This window comes from Battus philenor, unplaced genomic scaffold (assembly GCF_028537555.1).
Source record: "Battus philenor isolate CCGP_79_NKW_IND1 unplaced genomic scaffold, ilBatPhil1.0.hap1 SCAF_19, whole genome shotgun sequence".
In the NCBI taxonomy this organism is placed as follows: domain Eukaryota; kingdom Metazoa; phylum Arthropoda; class Insecta; order Lepidoptera; family Papilionidae; genus Battus; species Battus philenor.
This window is the reverse complement of record NW_027181681.1, coordinates 11,030,322-11,048,128: the sequence shown is the minus strand read 5'-3', so window position 1 is coordinate 11,048,128 and position 17,807 is coordinate 11,030,322. Positions and strand designations below refer to the sequence as shown.

Sequence of the window (17,807 nt, the reverse complement as noted above, 5' to 3'; positions counted from 1 at the left end):
CTAAGAGGGACAAGTCCTATATTCTGGATTAAGTAAATTAAATAAAATTTTTAGATTTAGCTTAGTTCATCATCGTAGAAAAATATAGAAATAAAGAGAATAGTAAATGCCAAATAAATAAATAATAATGATTAACTTCGTCATTTGAGCCCATAGTTGTCCAAAGGTCTCCCCAATGATATCTACGATGAGATAGTGCAGTAGCTTGGTTGGCGCGTATTAGCTGAAACGAAAAAAAACTACTTCAGTATAGTATTAATAATAATGCTACGAATATAATAAAAAGCCTGAAAATCGAAGCCTGCGGGTATAACGATTGATGTGTATATGTATATACAATTACTCAGTGCGTTCTGTGGGAACGTAATGCATAAATTACAGGACACTTCACATGATTATAGGATAGCGTGTGACTGAGATCGCAAGGGACACCTGATGGATTGATTTAAAAAAAGAAATTGAAGGATAAAGCAATAATAGAAGCCTACGTTTAATTAAAAAAATGATATTACCGACAGCTGTTTTCTTCGTAGCATTTACTTCACAGTAAAATGTACTTTACAATGTAATGTACACCTGACGAGTGACAGCCTTATTTAAGCTCCATGGAGCGTCCGACTCTGTGAACTGGGCGGCCACCCAATCTGCCCTTGCCTTCGTGCTTCGCTACCTCATAAAAGGCTTTAAGGCACCCTCAGTGCCTTATTCGCTTGAACTTCGGAATCTGTAACTTACATTTGGGCAGTAATGTAAGGTGGATAACATGGATCCGAGACGTGGTCACTCATAAAAAGTCACCAAGAGAGCAATGGGATATGCTCATAGTTTCGCTGCAAAATCTGATGATCAGAAATGAGACGATTTGCAATAGAACCACGTAGCTAGGAAAATTGCTTATCTGAAATGGCAGTGGCCGGAAGGTACTCGAGTGGCGACCACGTGTCGGTAGACGGCTATGGCTAGCCCCTAGAAAATATATTAAAAAATTCACGTCACGTATTTTAAGACAGTTGATTTTTATGTAGTACAAGGTGTGACGTAAAGTGCTTTTTTCATTTAAATTGCTGTAAGAATTTTCGCCACTTAAAAATTGTTACTCGAGGTAAATCTAATTGGAGAAAAAAAAACAAATAGTCATGTCAAAATATTAGAAACAATGTTACAGAGTGTACAAAAAACTATTTAATATTATTAAATGGTAATTATAAAATCAACTACAAAAAAAATTATTAACTTTTTTTAATAAATTTCCCGGGTTTTCCAAAGCGTATATAGGTTTCGAGTAAAGTCATCGAAAGGCGCCACCGCTGTTTAAAAATCCATAGTTCATCACGATGTTCTTTATTTATATATAAATATGCATACGCTTTAGTGACTTTATTGTTCGAACCATATTTCAATCAACCTGTACCAAGAAACGCATACGAAATATATTTAATATATTATAATGTACTAAAAACGTAAGTTTCTTGTACTTCCAAGTTTTTATTGGTACGTGGGCAGTTAAGCGTGTCGATTTGTCACCCGGAGAGTGAAAATCTCTATCTTTGTTATCTAAAATGTTAAAACATAAAGATAACGGATAGTTTGTGATGGGTGTGTAAGAATAAAATGTAGGACGCTTTACAAACCTATGTCACGTCTTTATTAACATTGAGACATGAATAAATATTACAATCAAATTCAAATTTCGAATTATATTTCAAAAATTTTTTTATAATTATAGCACAAAATTATATTAGGGGGACCGGAAAATAAAGTCGTTGGTGTTGAGATATTTTACAAAAAAATCTATTGATTTTTACCGCTTCGGCATTAAAAATTTGTATACTAGATGGCAAAAGGTTGTTGATAACGAAGGTGAATATATAGTTAATTAGAAATATAACCTTGTTAATAAGTAGTCGTGTGAAATTAACTTAAGAAAGCGATAATATATAATGATTGTTGCTATTTTTAATAAAGCAGAGCTATTAGCGCAATCTATATAAGAGCTTATTATCTTACAGAAAGATTGTTTGACGAAAACGTGAAATCATTACGTTGAGTATATACAAGATGATAGTGTGGGTATAAAAGCTATATATGTGAATATATACCTCTTTTACTGTCATTTAGTGTATATACTGTGATAAAAATTAAATTAATGTAACATATTTCAACGTGATCGCTTTATATTAGTATTATTGACAAAATGAAAACACAAAGCGAGGTACCTTCGTTAGGATTTTTGGGCCTAGTCAATCTATGGAGCGTTCTCAAAGCGATCTAAGATACTAAAATCTCAGAGGCTTCAAAATCCGGTGAAACTGTATTATGTAGCAGCCTGAGCTGAAACTTTCTTGGGAGGCTTTGCGCTTCGTTACCTTAAATGTAGTTTTAGCCTAAGCTCTCTGCATTCTGCTCCTTTGCACCTGCAGAATCTGCAAATGCCACTAGGCCAGTGAAAGTCAGATAAAAAAACACTTTAAACAAAAGGTGTGGAGGTAGATTAAAAACTTTTTTCAATTTTTGTTTATCAAACAAAAAAGCTTACCTAGATTTCGTTCCTATTTAAATAAGTGAGAGTTCTCGGTATTTGGTACGTACCGTTGCGGTGGTCAAGGAACTATTCTAGAAAGCTCTTTATTCTCGAAAAGTTACCTTACGAGTTGATAAGGGGAACTACAAAAGCCTACAGAATAAAAGAGATAGCGACATTGTTATCGAAGATGTGGCAATTGACTACAATAGCAGTATTTATGGTATTTCATTATGGGAACAAATGGTATACTTAAACATCCGGTTTTAATATATAATTTTACTAAAATTCTGAAAATAAGGTATTTAATAAGCTAAGATAAATAATAAAAAATAAGGTTTTATTATAAATTAACGTTTCAATCATACCTAATACAGGGTGATTGATTGTTTATAGTTATTTAAAGCTTTTAAAAAGGATAAATGTCTCATTTGTCAGTAAAATCGTTAAAAGTTTTTACATCTATTTCCAATCATCGTGTATAAAATTGTCTCTCTGAATTATGATACGTTCGTTTATTTTTAAAATTCGAATGTCACAGGTAACTTCAAGTAAAATATAGTCTACAGGGACAAATAGTAAACAATAATTATTTTTATATGTAGTAATACGAATTTACTCTTGATTTTTGGAAAGAATATACATCAATTTTTAGCAAATGGGCTATAAATTTAAACCTTCAAAAATTTAACATACGTGTATAGATTTAAAATTGGAACTAAAAACCAAAACACTGATTTCTTAGTTGCCAGTATTGTGAAACGGAAATTTTATATGTACGTAATGATTCATACGTTTTCCATTGGCATAAACGGCTTTTAGTTAAAGATAATTTCCATCTGTAACGTTTATCGATACATAAAACCTATTATCTTAATATTTACCATACTTGTACCATTTACAGTTAGACTAGCTTAGTGGCTTTGCGGCTTGTTATATCTCCTTGAATGTTGATAACAAATTGAAATTAATATATAACCCGTGTTAAGGTAGCGGCGTGTTTGAATAGAAATCAAGCAAGAAACATCTCTTACAGAAAGACATAAAGACAATCATTTAAACTGTTTATTTCACATTTATTACTGGAAAAGTCTCCGCAATAGATTTCTAATAAAACTCGTCGGAAGCTGTCTGCATTCAACATCCCTCTTATCTCAAATCAAGGTTTCAATTTCTTCAGGATACACATGAGAGGTCTTTGAGATCATCAGAGAATCTGGAATTAAAAATACCGGTGCATTCTTCCTCGTTTATGGGCAAATCTTTAACCACGCAGGCCGTTCGATTGTGGAATGATTTACCGCTGAATATAAGACGTGCTAACTCACTACCTTTTTTCAAGAAAATGATTAAGAACCATTTACTAGACCTATAATTATATATCTCTTAATTCATTTCCTTTTCTTCTTTTATTTTTTTCTGAGGCAAGTGCGATCGAACCAATACTGATCGAAGTCAAGTATGTTTTTATTTATTATTGTATTATATTTATAATATGTATTAAACCTTATTTATTATAAGTATATATGTTATATACATATGTATGTATGTTTAAACATGTATGTCTATGAATGTTTCTGTTCGTTTGTTTGTAAATATGTATTTTTTTTACACTTAAACTACCCATTATTAGTACTTTTACCTTTTCCATGCTAGGGTTGTATGTAAGAGATTGCCTAGTGTGATAAAACCGCCCATTGTACTTTTTTGTATATTATAGTAAAACTTATTAAATGTATCTTAACGTGTACAATAAAGAATATTAAATAAAAAATAAAAAAAAATTCGGCGGCTTTAACAAGAACATGTGTCTACCTTGTGGGACTTCCTTCACTGTGCTTGTCGTTCCAGAACCTTAAAAACGATTCTGCTCTACATTTCCTGCTCATGGTCTATAAAAGCTAATAAAACCTCGTTAAATGAAACCTTATGAATGGTTTAAAGTTGGAATTGAAGTCTTAAAAAATCAATTCAATTTAACGCCGAACATCATAATACTTAAATTAAATTTAAATTTGGAATAAACATTTTTTTAAATATTGTAACTGGCCAGCGTTCAACAGATAAAAAAGTTTTTAGCGTAACCTTTTGAGTGTCTCGTTAACAGCCCGGCTATCTAATAATAAAACGTCAAAAGTCAACGACAGTTGGCCCCGGTGCCCCAAAAAGGGTCTGACAATTGACGGGTGACGCCATATTAGACGCAAATCGCGAAACTCAGATTTGTTTCGCTAATTGTTATGCACCGTGTACACTGCGGAGAGGGTCCAGAATATATATACGTCGGCGTAATCGCCATTAGAAGACAACGGTCAATGTAACTGTACTTAACGTTAATGCCGTTCTAATGCACGCCCTGCATCCTGCAAACGTAGGTTACGTGGGAATGCCTACAACTGTAATTTTTAAGACGTGTCCATATATATTTTATATCCGAGATATCATTCCCTCAATGACCAGTCTTGCACTGCCCACATCCAGCGACTTCTTTCGTCCTTAACCACGTCGTAAGTCTACCTAGTAGGGGGAGGGGCGATACATGCGCCACGTGTCATTCGAGAACATTTCGACACGGCCGTTGGCTTCATTTGTGCTACTTCGGGGGCCTTAGCTCTTCTGTAGACCTCCTCATTTCTGACCCGACCTCGGAGTGAAACTCCGAGCACAGCCCCCTCCAATGGTCTCTGGGTGACGTCACACCTTTTTATGTGCCCTATCGAGCTACAATGCCTATATAAAAATAAAGTTTCACACTCAAAAATAGTAAACGTTGTGGTAGATATACAAATTTAAATATAAATTTCGTCTGAGTAGTCAATGTAAGTTTATGAACGTTAGATGAATCACGTAATATCAGGTGAGATCGTAGACTATACAACAACAATTAAAAGTTCTAGAATAGTTTTCTCTACAGGGTATGTTGCCATTTTCTCCAATTAAATTCCGACCAAGTCCCAACTTGTTCCGCTATTCAACTGCTGTTGTAGCTGTCATCAATTAATCATCTCAACCGCCTTGACAACGCGGCGTTTCTACAGCCAACCCAGTTTTAAATGCGAGCTTTTGCCCACAACTATATATATAAATCTATATATGAACAATTCTTACATTCAAGCGTATTTATAGCAGGTGATTGGTTGTAGGTATATGTGGTTTAAGCTATTTTATAGCTTATTTGTCAGTAAAAAGCTTCAAATCTTTAATCTCCAATCACCCTGTATATTTTATTATTCTAGCATATTTATTTTTTCCATTGCAATGTGACTGGATAAAAACTTCTGGCAAAACTAAGCCAGATACAGACAGTTTACTGCATTTAATTTTAATACATAGTGTTCTAGACTTATAAAAAGATATCTTGTCACTATATTATCAATACGTTAATGTCAATATATCCCCAAGATGGGACAGTGGGCGTCCATAGTACGTCATCTTCCCGAGCGATCTTGAACCTCGTGGTTTACTTCGCTCCACGTCATTCCAACTGCATTCACTTCTGCAGTGATCGTCTGCCGCCAGGTTTGCTTTGGACGACCACGTCTTCGCTTTCCTTGAGGATTCCATTCTAGGGCTTGCCTCGGTATGTGATTAGGATCCAGAGCGTGTGGCCTATCCAGTTCCACTTGCGGCGTTTGATCTACTGGTCCATCGGTATCTCACCGCAGCTTTTCCAGAGATCTACGTTGGAGACATAAAGGATACACCATTCGTTAATTGACAGCAAATGCAAATATATATTCACTCCCTTAAAGCAACACCTACAACATTTTATTCATAATTTTAAAATCTGATATAATATTTAAGTTTAAGAATTAGTTATCATTTTAAATTTATTTTAAACTTTAAAATATTTAATTAAAAATCTCTTTTTAAGTTTTTTTTATTTAACAGACTTTCAAATATTTTAAAAGCCAACTACAAAATGCAACACTACGTTCCAAAATACCACAAACGTCATTGCGCAATGCGTCCATTGTTTTTTTTTAATGTCATTAGACAATGGAAGTTGGAACATTCAGTGTTATTAAAAACTTTTTATTTTTATGTACCCATTGTTTAAAACTGTTAAGATGTATTAATTTAAAAAAAAAGTAAGTTGAATTATATTATTTTTACTAGTCTGTTAATTAGTCTCTTCCGGATGTTCAAACTAAGACAAACGAACCTTGGCATCAGATAAGTTTTATTATTCTTAACGGTACGCTATTATCTTTGATACGAATACTTGCAAAATTCAGTTATATTTTCTAAGACTTTTACGCTGGTGGCGCAAAAGTAATGTTATAATGTGAACGTACCTTATTTTTTACAAATGTCGCCAAATGTCACTGTGCTTTGACATTTATGATTTAAATATGCAGAGAATTAGTTATCAATAAGCTACGAAGCGATACATACTTAAAGATCTTGGACTTATTATTAAATCTAAATCCAGAAATGTTTATGTACTATATAATATTTAATATAAATATATGCTTTGAAATATCTTTCTTTAACATAACCATATTTTTTGCGGATGTAAATGATGATGTGTTGCTGAAGGAATTTTATAACATGAGTGTAAACTGTGTCCAAAAACAATGAAACGTTGGAAATCATGTATAGCAAAGTATATATATAACATATAAATACTATAATTAAATGCGTCGCTATCCGAATTCGGTAGCATAAACTAGTAGAATAGTAGTACTAGATACTACGGCACGAATCAAGACTCCTTCTGGAGCCCTCGAAGTTTGCTGGCTTAACAGAGGTCTTGGGCTAATTATCGCATAATCAATACCACTTTAAAACACTGTACTTCAAAATTTAGGTTATTGGTTTATAATAAGTCGGAACTAAACATCCAATACCACTACATCAAAATTACAATATAAGCTTTATTGCAGCAACATATTACATGATGTAAATATAAGCTAAGAAATAAAAACGCATCTTAAAACGTTGTGCTTCTAAATGTACATATATTTGCTTAGTCATAATAACATGGTAATTCTAAACGTTACACTGTTATCTATGTATAATAAATTCGTAATAAAAGCCTTTAAAATGTAGTCAAATTAATTGAATTTAAATTTGTCAAATTGGCGCCAATGCAAATTTGCGTTCTCGGACATTCTAAGCGGTTACATACCAAGACATGTTTGTAAACATTCGTCCCAAATACCGATAAGTCGCATGCCAATGTGAATACATCGGCAGAGGGCACGAAAGCAAGGCACGCGGCGAGGTCTCACGTGACCCAGATGCCCTGTGCCTAAGTGATCCGAATATGATAGCCTGGTTTAATTGGCTACTAACTCTCGTCACCAATCTGCACTATGATAAGACTATTTTAATGTTTCCTTTCATGAGTTTCTCTGATACGTATGATATTTATTATTCTACAATAGTATGACCATAATGTTACTATAAATTTCGAGGACAATTGGCATATTTCTATTTTTTTATTTCACTCGTCCCCCCTGCTTTGTTTGTGGGGGGGGGGATGCAGAGACATTACAATGCGAGAGTAAATATTTTTTTATTTCTATTATAATACTTGCTCTAGTTCCGATCAATGGTCTACTGCATCTCTTCTCTGCAGAACCTCAGATATGCCCACTTTCCTCTTCCACTTTCTCTCCCATCTCAAGCTCAAGATCAAGGCTTCATTTCGACGAAATTGTAACCCGCAAAGCTATCAGACTTCAACAGAAACCGAAGTTAATCCTACGACAGTTACGAACGCATTCTGATCTGAGATGAACTGATAACTTTCAAAAATGTTATGTTCGTTAGTGAAGTTACTTGATTCCCTGCTATGTTATTACTTACAAAATCTTTTACACTTAGTAGCAGTGTTGTTTAATGTATTTTTATCATTGATGCATTCTTCTCATTTGTTCGCTTTTATCTGAGTGGTCATGGTTATGCTCTGGTCGATTCTGGTGTTCCCTCTGCTCTCGCTTTGCGTCTCCATATTGCTTCATATATGGCGGAGATAGATTATTCATTTAGTGATTTATTAGTGAAAGTTTTGATGATGTCATCAACTTTGCCTTGCATCACCAAACGTTCCAAGTCCTCATTACGAGTGATATGTTTAAGGATGCTAAGGATTTATATTTGTACAGTCAAATAAAGAGGCATTACTATGAAGTTAAGTTAAAAAATTGTAAATAGTTGCCCAAAATGGAGATACAAATTTTATGGAGCTAAAATATGTGAAAAAGTTTCGTATTTATTTTAATTACACAACCTGGTGTATCATCACCACTTTACTAACAATTATAACTGTTCAATTTTTTCATATGTATTTAAGATGTATTGTCATGATATTTACTCTCCTAAACATTTCTTTAAGGAATCTTTACGTCTTATAAATGAATTGTTTAATTAATTGCGATGAAGTAACAAGTCCTTTCCACCAATTGTAATCATTCCATTAGACTGTCCATTGGCAAATATATCTACAGATCTTCGCTACGTTCCATACGATATATCTTCGTTGTGTGATAAAATCGCCAGACACTAAAAATTAGGTAGTTAGTAAACGCTATTTCTAGCTTGCTAAACTGCTATTCGCTATACGTTATTTGTGTTAACGATAGCTTTAACTATTGAGTCGTTACAGACTAGGGCGGCCATGACTAATTGTTTCAAAGACCGAATCGAAGTATCGAATTTGTACTCTCTCTCAGATTTAGAATATATTTGGGTTGCCAGTATTTCCGTTACTGCTATTGGGTTTTAAATTTCCTGGAATTAAGATGGGCAGCAGCGTATTCTTCGTACTATAATACCACACTGTGATCATCAACCAGTCTGCCAAGCATATGACTAGGAACAGGCATCATGGGCAGAAACGACAAAAGTCACGGAAAATCACTGTCATCGTGGCTATATTTGGGGAAAGCATTTGACCTTGTAGTGGGTATCCTTTTGACTGATATGGTGATGATAGCTGCTTACGTAAAATTAATGTTCGATCATCTGTCTAGAAGTTTCTAGAGAAAGAGTTTTATATCTGCAAGATGTTAATGATCATTTACCTTTACAGACCGTTCCTGACCAGCGCCCACCGGCGCCCCCTGAGATGCAGGCTCGTCACGGCTACTTGTGGCATCTCCTGATTGATCTACCAATACTCATATTAGGTAACTATTACTTTGCTATACATAGATTACTTCCCATGATTCATGGTTTTTGGGACAAGATATACGCTTCTGTAAAAAAAATCTCTAAACAATTTTACGTCTGTGAAAAAAATGGATCGTTATGTAGTTATGGATTTTTAAAGCATATTATCATATTAAAAATTTTATAGAAGACAAACATCCTTAGGTTTAGTGTCGTGCCGATTTTGGCGTGAAAAATTGTTATAACGTAAAAAAAAATATATTCGGCGTTAAAAGACTGTTCCGAGTTTTTTACTTGATTTTTCGAGATAAAATCAACATTCTGAAATAGTGTAAAAATTGTATCATAAATTTTTTTAATGAATATATATAAATAAACACCTTTTAAGTTTGAATTTCTTCTTTATTAGTACAAAAATATAATTTTCCACGTATATACATACACATACGTGTGAGTGCGCGTATGCCTGTGTGTGCATGTTTGTGTGTATTTTAATGAGTATGTTTATACATATGCATGTATGAATAGTAATGTATATACACCCTAAACTGCTCTCTCCTTCATGTCTCATCTCCATCCAAAGGTTGTCTGGTAGAGATCGCTTTTCGAATTGTTTCTTTTTTTGTTATTATGGTGTACAATAAAGAGTGAAAAATAATTAATAAATAGCAAGTTATTGTTATGAATCTTTGAAAATCAGGGCTTGTTGACATGAATTCTAGATGAGACTACGATCTCTCTATCGTTTGTCCCCGACTTTTCCAGTCACGGCTAGTTCTGCGACATCTATTCACATTTATATTACTCTCGCGTCAATATAGACTTATGAGAAGTGTTGTGTATAATATTTAATCTCCTCGTAATTGAAATTAAACAAAGAACACCTTGTCTAATTACCGAATTCCGAAGATCATCGGCGTAACAGTGGGTAGTTTTAAAAAATTTAGAAGCGCCTACTCACTGCATCGTTCGACGTTAATCTTTCACGTCACTATGAATAGGGTTGGCAACTACTTTCATAGTTTCTGGGATAGTTCTCATTAAATATCTTTTACATATCTTTAACACCGATGAAGTAAAAAGAAATCTTTCTATACGAATAATAAAATAAATATTCAAAGAAAGTTATTTCGTAGTAATATATTTTTAACGAATAAAAGTAACCATACAATGCTTAGCGTCACATAGCAATGATTTAACAAAAATATTTAATAATTTACTGAACTAATTAGTAATCTAAACAAGGGAATGCATGAATAAATACATGAAAAACATATTTACACAGTAAAGTACTGATATGGTTGTATATAATTTAAATGCGAGCTTTTGATTACGGCAAGGGATCTTTTCTGAGGCCGGACGTCTTATAGGAAACAGCAACACGAAGTCCAAACTAGAAGTGTGCATGTTGATCAAACTTAGCTCATATTAATATTGATTCTTAAAACTATATAAATTAAATTCAACCAATAAAAACCGTCTGTCAATTACAAGGAAATAAGTATTATAGAGCGATCTCTTTCGCACAACGTAAATATAGGACGCTCTGGCGTGAGATTCCCCTGTTCTAAGCGGCCCTGACGATGACGTATTGCTCCTACAACAGCCTTCGAATTGGATGCAGTATCCCGATAAACCTGAAATAAATTAATTAGATAATGAAATGTCTAAAATATGAACTTTAGCTTTCACCGTTTTTAAAATAGAAAAACATGTCTACTTCACACATATATCTACACAACTGATTTTTATATCATTTTATTAAAATACGATTTAAAAAATTCAACATAAAATTAAAACTCAAAGTTGACAACCCTACCCGGTCCGCCCCACAAACACCGTTCACCATCTTACACCGACGTTACAACACCACCGCAAAAAATAAACAACACGCTGGTAAAATAACTGTTAAAATATAACAGTAATGAAGCTAACAAGCGATTAGCGTGTTATAACAAAAGGGAACCGGATTATGTAAGTGTTAAGTGTGGGATAGAGACGTCAAGTTGACGTAATGCATCTCTTAAAAGTAAAATAGCGGAGAGAATCTCTATAGCACGGAATGATATTTTATATTTTAATAATACGATCTGAACCTCAGCCGCTGAACGATCCAAGAATAATGTTATACAAGAGGTTTTAAACGAAAATTTCGGATTGACCCGTCATTGGATTGGTTGAAGTGGCAGAAGGATAAAGAGCGAAAAAGTGATGACGGCGGAGGGCCTTAAATTCTGGAGTACAAACGACGGGTCGTCAAGAACAGAATGTCCACCCACAAGATAGAAAACTAACCTTGTTAAAGTCATTACAACACGTTAGATACAGGCCGTTTCCAAAGGAAGCCCGTGTCCGATGGTTTTTTTATATGGCCCCGCAATAGGGGACCTCTCGTTCCACCCCTATTTATATGGGAACAGGGTTTTTTACTTTAGTATTAATTTTTTCACATTGATTTTTATTCTCCGCTTTCATACTTCACATTATATTTTTCTCCATTCTTTCATTCCACAATTCTGTCTATCTTTCTCAACCATTCCATTCCATTAGTCAATCCTCAAACACTGCAGTTATATTCTATTTATAATTTATCACAGATTTATTTTGGTTTGCCTTATTTTACTAGTTTACATCACAGTCTTATACACAGGTATATAGTTATACATGTGTCCGATGGTTGACGTCATAGGTCTGAATTTTGATATTTATATATTTGGTTTGAGAGGTGGAGAATGACTCTAAGAGTAATCCAGATAGATACAAAGATGGTAAATAACCAAAGACTTAAACTAAATTTCACCGTGATATATATAAGTAATCCTTAGTTTAAGAGCGGAGAACGCGAAAGGGTGATGAGAAAAAGAAGACGGGTAAGTCAGAGGAATGAAAGATATTGTGAAGAATAATAGATGAATGAATGATTGAAATTGTGATGGAAAAGAATAATTAGGAAATAAAGAGAAGGAAGGTAACAATATAGGGTTGAACGAATGGTCTCCAAAATGGCAGCCGTAAAAAATTTAAAAAAGGAAATAAATCGTTTTTAAGCACTATATAAGAGCTGAGCTAGTTGTGCGACAAAATTTAGTTCAATGATACTTTATGTATTCAGCAATAAGCAGCCACATCAGGAGAACTAGTATATATACGAAAAAGGGCTCCTAAAATTGCCATTACACAGAGTATAATCGTGTAATAAATATATTGATTTACCATGACATATATGTACACTTTTGCCAAATTATCATCCGAAATATGCTTCATCAATTATGATTGTTATATTTCATTTATTAAATGAATTTTCGCATTAAAATATTACAATGCCACCAAGCAATATATACGCTGAACTGTAGTCTTTAAAAATGCATGTCTGATATGGAAAAAGTAGTAAAAGGTTATACGATTGTTTATTTCTCTTTTGCTACTGATAAAAGAATTGCAAGTATTGTGGTTAAATAGGAAGCACGCAAATTTCTTCGCTTCAATAATTTGAGAAAACATGAAAGAACAACTACTTGCTGTTTTTACTACGTTAAAAATTAATTGAATGTTGTTGTTGAGAGTGCAGTTTAGTTTGTTGATATCTGAATTTAGGTCGAAATAGCTCACATTAAAATAATTGATAACATCCAAGATATGCGCGATCGTAGTCTTGTTTTTGTTTATTTCTAATCTATCAATGCTTTTAAGGTAATGTAGTCTTTCGTTTCCTACAGTATGCTTTAGTTGCATAGTGATTAAAAATCAATACTAGGGGAGCGTCGCAGGGGAAAGAAAGCCGGTAAAAGCTTTCAATAAAGCTTAAAGGTATGGGGTTTCTAAAGGTAACACGGCATTTTTGTCTACATGCTGTTCAATTTTAAATTAAAATTAATAAAATAAATTCTTCTACCGTTATAATCAGTTAGATCAGGGATTCCCCGCATATGGTACTCGTATGTCTAGAAATACGTTCCTTTTACAAAAAACTTGTCGATATTAAAATAGAAGAAAATATTATTTAAATTTAGAATAAGTGATTTTATTCAACAGTAGCTTGTGATTGGACACTTATATTCACACGTATGAGAAACAATATAGGATAGGTGACAACTAGACCGGAGTAAAAATAGGAATGATCCTATTTTAAAGAAACTAGTAGCGCTAATAGAACTTACAATGGTGTGTAAAATATACCTAAAGATTGCACAACTAAGATGAACACTTGTATATTTGAAAAGTAAAACAATGGGAAATTTTGGAAGATACATACGAACGTTTGTCTTTTCTATATGTCCAACTGTAAAATGTAACTATATTATTATTTAACACGACTATTGAACTATAAAATCGATTCTGACATCGATATTGGAATACGATCCGCCACTTGAATCAATGAACTGAAAATCGATAATTATGTGAAGGTAAATTATTTGTGACACTATTATCTATTGTGTCGACGAGTGTACGCCGTGACGCGGTGTCTGCAGTGTCAGGTGTCATGAGGCATGGCCACCCAGAGCGAATGTGACATCGGGGTCACCTGTGCTATGTTAAGTGTAAATTATTCAGGCTTCCAAAACTTTACAATCTTCTCGGTGACGAATCAAGTTTCAATACTTTATCGTATAAAACTAAAATATATGTAGAATTGTTTATTACTATGTTTATGTTGTATACACTTTTATTTAGCTTCACCATACTAAAGGTCGCTTAAAGATCTCTTAAGAAACTTTTCGTCTTATCATCGTTGTGTATTTGTACAAGAATATTATTAAGTATATAAAAAATAATACATTTGTAGCCACACAGTCAATACGGTTTGCATTGAAAACTTTTCGATAAATTTAAATCATAAGAAACACGTAAACTGTTGAATCAAAATAAATAAAAAGCTATGTATGAAAGGTGGCGCAAAAATAATGTCATAATGTGAACGCGCCTTAATTTTTACAAATGTCGCCAAATGTTACTGTCCTTTGACATTTATAATTTAGATATATAGCGAATTAGTTGTCAATAAGCGATGGTGAATAACTCTTTGTACCACTTTTCATAATAGCGAAGTTACAGTTGAAGTTGATGCTGTTACCCTGGGGTCTTTTACAGCTTATTGGAACTAAGTTCACACAGCGGAAGGGTTCGTGAACTTTAAAATAAAACAGAAGCTGGATAGAAACATTCAAGTTGTACGATGACGTTCAAGCGTGGACCACAGGCGAGCCAAGTATGGATCTGGATCCAACCTAGGTTCGCCCACGCTGTTCACGGTTAGGGAGCGGGCGACCACCTCCTGAAAACGGGTGTTTTGGTGCCGTGCATGGAATTTACACGATTTTGTAACAGCTTCTCATTACTTTAATCATTTAAATACTAGAGCAATTGAAACAGACAGGAATATACACCTTTGTTATGTAGTACACCCTGCTCTACTTTCTTCTTTACATTTGTTTCGATCTATCTGCAAATAAGAAATATGATCTTAAAACAATGTAAACAAAAGTCAAGTCACGGACCGTAATGGATCTTGTCTAAAGTTAAATCACATGGATTATTCAATCCATGGAAACGTCAGTGGAATATTTGAATAATCGATTAATTTTAAAACTCGACATATTGAATGACAGATGGTTAACTAGAATAAAAATGCTATCACAATAACCAAGAGATGATTACTCAATTGTTGTTGATTAATTATTAGATTAAACAACAACATCATTGTCCCAGGGCTGGACATCTACTGCTGTCTAACTAACAGATGTTTGCCGGAGAAGCCTGCGATTTTGGAAAGTGTATACAGTATTGCGAATAATTAATTTGATTTCCAAAATGAAACTATTCTTATTCATATCACAACAGCCAAATCTTTAAAATTTACCCCGGCATTTGATTTGGCACTTAAAAATTTATTTCTTTAACATACCGATCTCATCTATACCAATTTGTTTTTATATATTTATATGCTTATAAGATATACCGAGAGTGTACATGTAGAGAAGTTAAAATTAATTACGTACAATGTTTATTTTTTTCGATGTGCCAAATCACATGCCGAGTACTATAGTTCATATTAAAGATGATATTTAAAATCATGATAAATTTTTGGCTACCTTTTAAGGGCCTGTGTCGTGTACATAGTCCTCCACCGTAGATTTACAATAAGGCTTGTTGGGTACGGTCGACTATTACCTTGTGGGTGGACACCCTTTGATGTTGTTGCTGAGCCCAAAGACCTCAAAAGCCATGTGTTCTGCGCGCTATATGGCCTACCCACTGCAATTTCAAATTGCCAATCCGCTGGACTACTACCATTCGTTTGTGAATATCCTCAACCCTTACAGCAGGCGACTTAACAAGGTAAAAATCGATTAAGAGATGAGAAAATTAAATATCGAATAACTAAGTTATTTCGAATATTACATAACAAGCGAGGCCTATGTCGAAATATTATCAGTGAACGTGGTCAGTAACAAAAGAATTTTTGTATTGTGTCATCGTATTTCCATTGAGTTTGCATAAAACTATACTAAAACAAATGGTGCCATAACAATATATACATTCGTGTTTTTTTTCTTAAGAACCTATTACGTCCCACGTATCTTTGAGAAACATTGGAGATTTTATATATCGACCGTTTATTTTGAAAGTGATGTAAGAGCATTTAAAAATATCATGTATTTCATGAATAATTGAATGTTATTTTTTATATAAAACTAGCCCATGTTTAATTTCTAGAAAAAAATCTACGTTTTGTACAACTTAAAATGGATTATGAAAGCTGTGTATAGTACCCGGCGAAAAATATTGCACATCGACTTTTGGAAAGGGACAATCGGCTAATTTCGGCTTCGTACAGCGTTATCTCTGTCGCACGAAATACAACGATTGACAAAACGTCACTTAGATAATGCGGAACAGATTTCTAAGCAACAAGCATTTGCAGATGAATTGTCGTATATTGATGCAGTCACACTAGCATTGTAAATTATACAGGTTGGTTGGTTATATGTGTTAAAGCTATAAAGGATGTAAGATTTTATATCTTTTCTATCTATGTGATTACTTTAAGATATGTTGTATTATTTTTTTTTTCTATAAGAATATGACACGCCGATAATTTGACGTTACAAAATCTGCATGGACAGATAGTAAATCACAATAAATTTTGAGTAATTATCCGAATTTTTACATACTTTTCTCTTACTAACTTATTTCATAGTTATGTAACTACTGATTTTTGGATAGGGTAATTATTCGACTACAAATGAGGTATATATTAAATCTTTTACACCTATAATCAATCATGCTGTATATTGTTACGGAACACAGCACAGAACGAATTCTTACATTCGCAGCCCTGCCTGCGCCTTCACAGCCTTGTCTTATGCATATGCTTATATGCAACGGGCAAAGGACTCCTCCGTAACCGTTACCTCAAAGAGGTCCAAGAAAGCGAGTCGTATAGGCTCTTCGTAACTCATATCAGATCTAGTCTTTATCTCCGCTGTCAAACGTAAGGCAGCCGAGGATTATCGCACAACTTCATTACTCCACACGATAGGACTCCACTTAGTCTCGGAGGGAAGAATAATACAACATAACACTCCTTTCTGTTACTCCATCTTATCTCTATTCTATATAAGTGATCTCATATCTATCATCTATTTACTCGCTTCTGTGGGCTTGATGTAGCTAGAGCGGCTACTTTGACCAAACCATACGGATCGAGTCAGCCATCTTGGTTTCTCATAGCTTTACCACGAATGATCAGAACACAGCTATACCCTCGAAAAGGCGGCACAAGTTCAGATCTCAATCACTCCACTCCAGACTATGAAGGCCCCAGCGGCCATCTTTTGCAGGCTATATATCATCTTAATAGTTTAATGGAATCAGGCGTTACCTCACGGAAGTCCATCCTAAGTGACTATGACTCTGTGTTTGGCACTAATCGGTGTAACATAACTCTTGAAGATGCCCCGTGGAGGGGTGAAACACGTGTTGAGTAATTTGGCGGTGGCGGTTGTGTGATTCGCATTGTTTGCCGTATACGCATTTATCAGCGGACTGGCGGGCGGTGCACTTTATTGCACGACTACCACTGCATGTGCGGAAGTGGCTAAATATTGGTCCTTTTCTTACTTAATCATCTTAATGGGTCTAATTTATCTATCCTTTTCTCGTA

At 34.1% G+C, this 17,807-nt stretch overlaps 1 protein-coding gene across 2 annotated transcripts in view; it reads left to right on the top strand.

Moving 5' to 3' along the window:
• LOC137921569 (phospholipid phosphatase 2-like) overlaps positions 1-17,807 on the top strand; it is a 103,471-nt gene that overhangs the window by 65,852 nt on the left and 19,812 nt on the right. For both annotated transcript variants that reach the window (XM_068764367.1, XM_068764368.1), the window contains exon 2: positions 9,564-9,660. In XM_068764367.1, the coding sequence (XP_068620468.1) occupies positions 9,564-9,660 (97 nt within the window). The remainder of the gene's footprint in view (positions 1-9,563; positions 9,661-17,807) is intronic.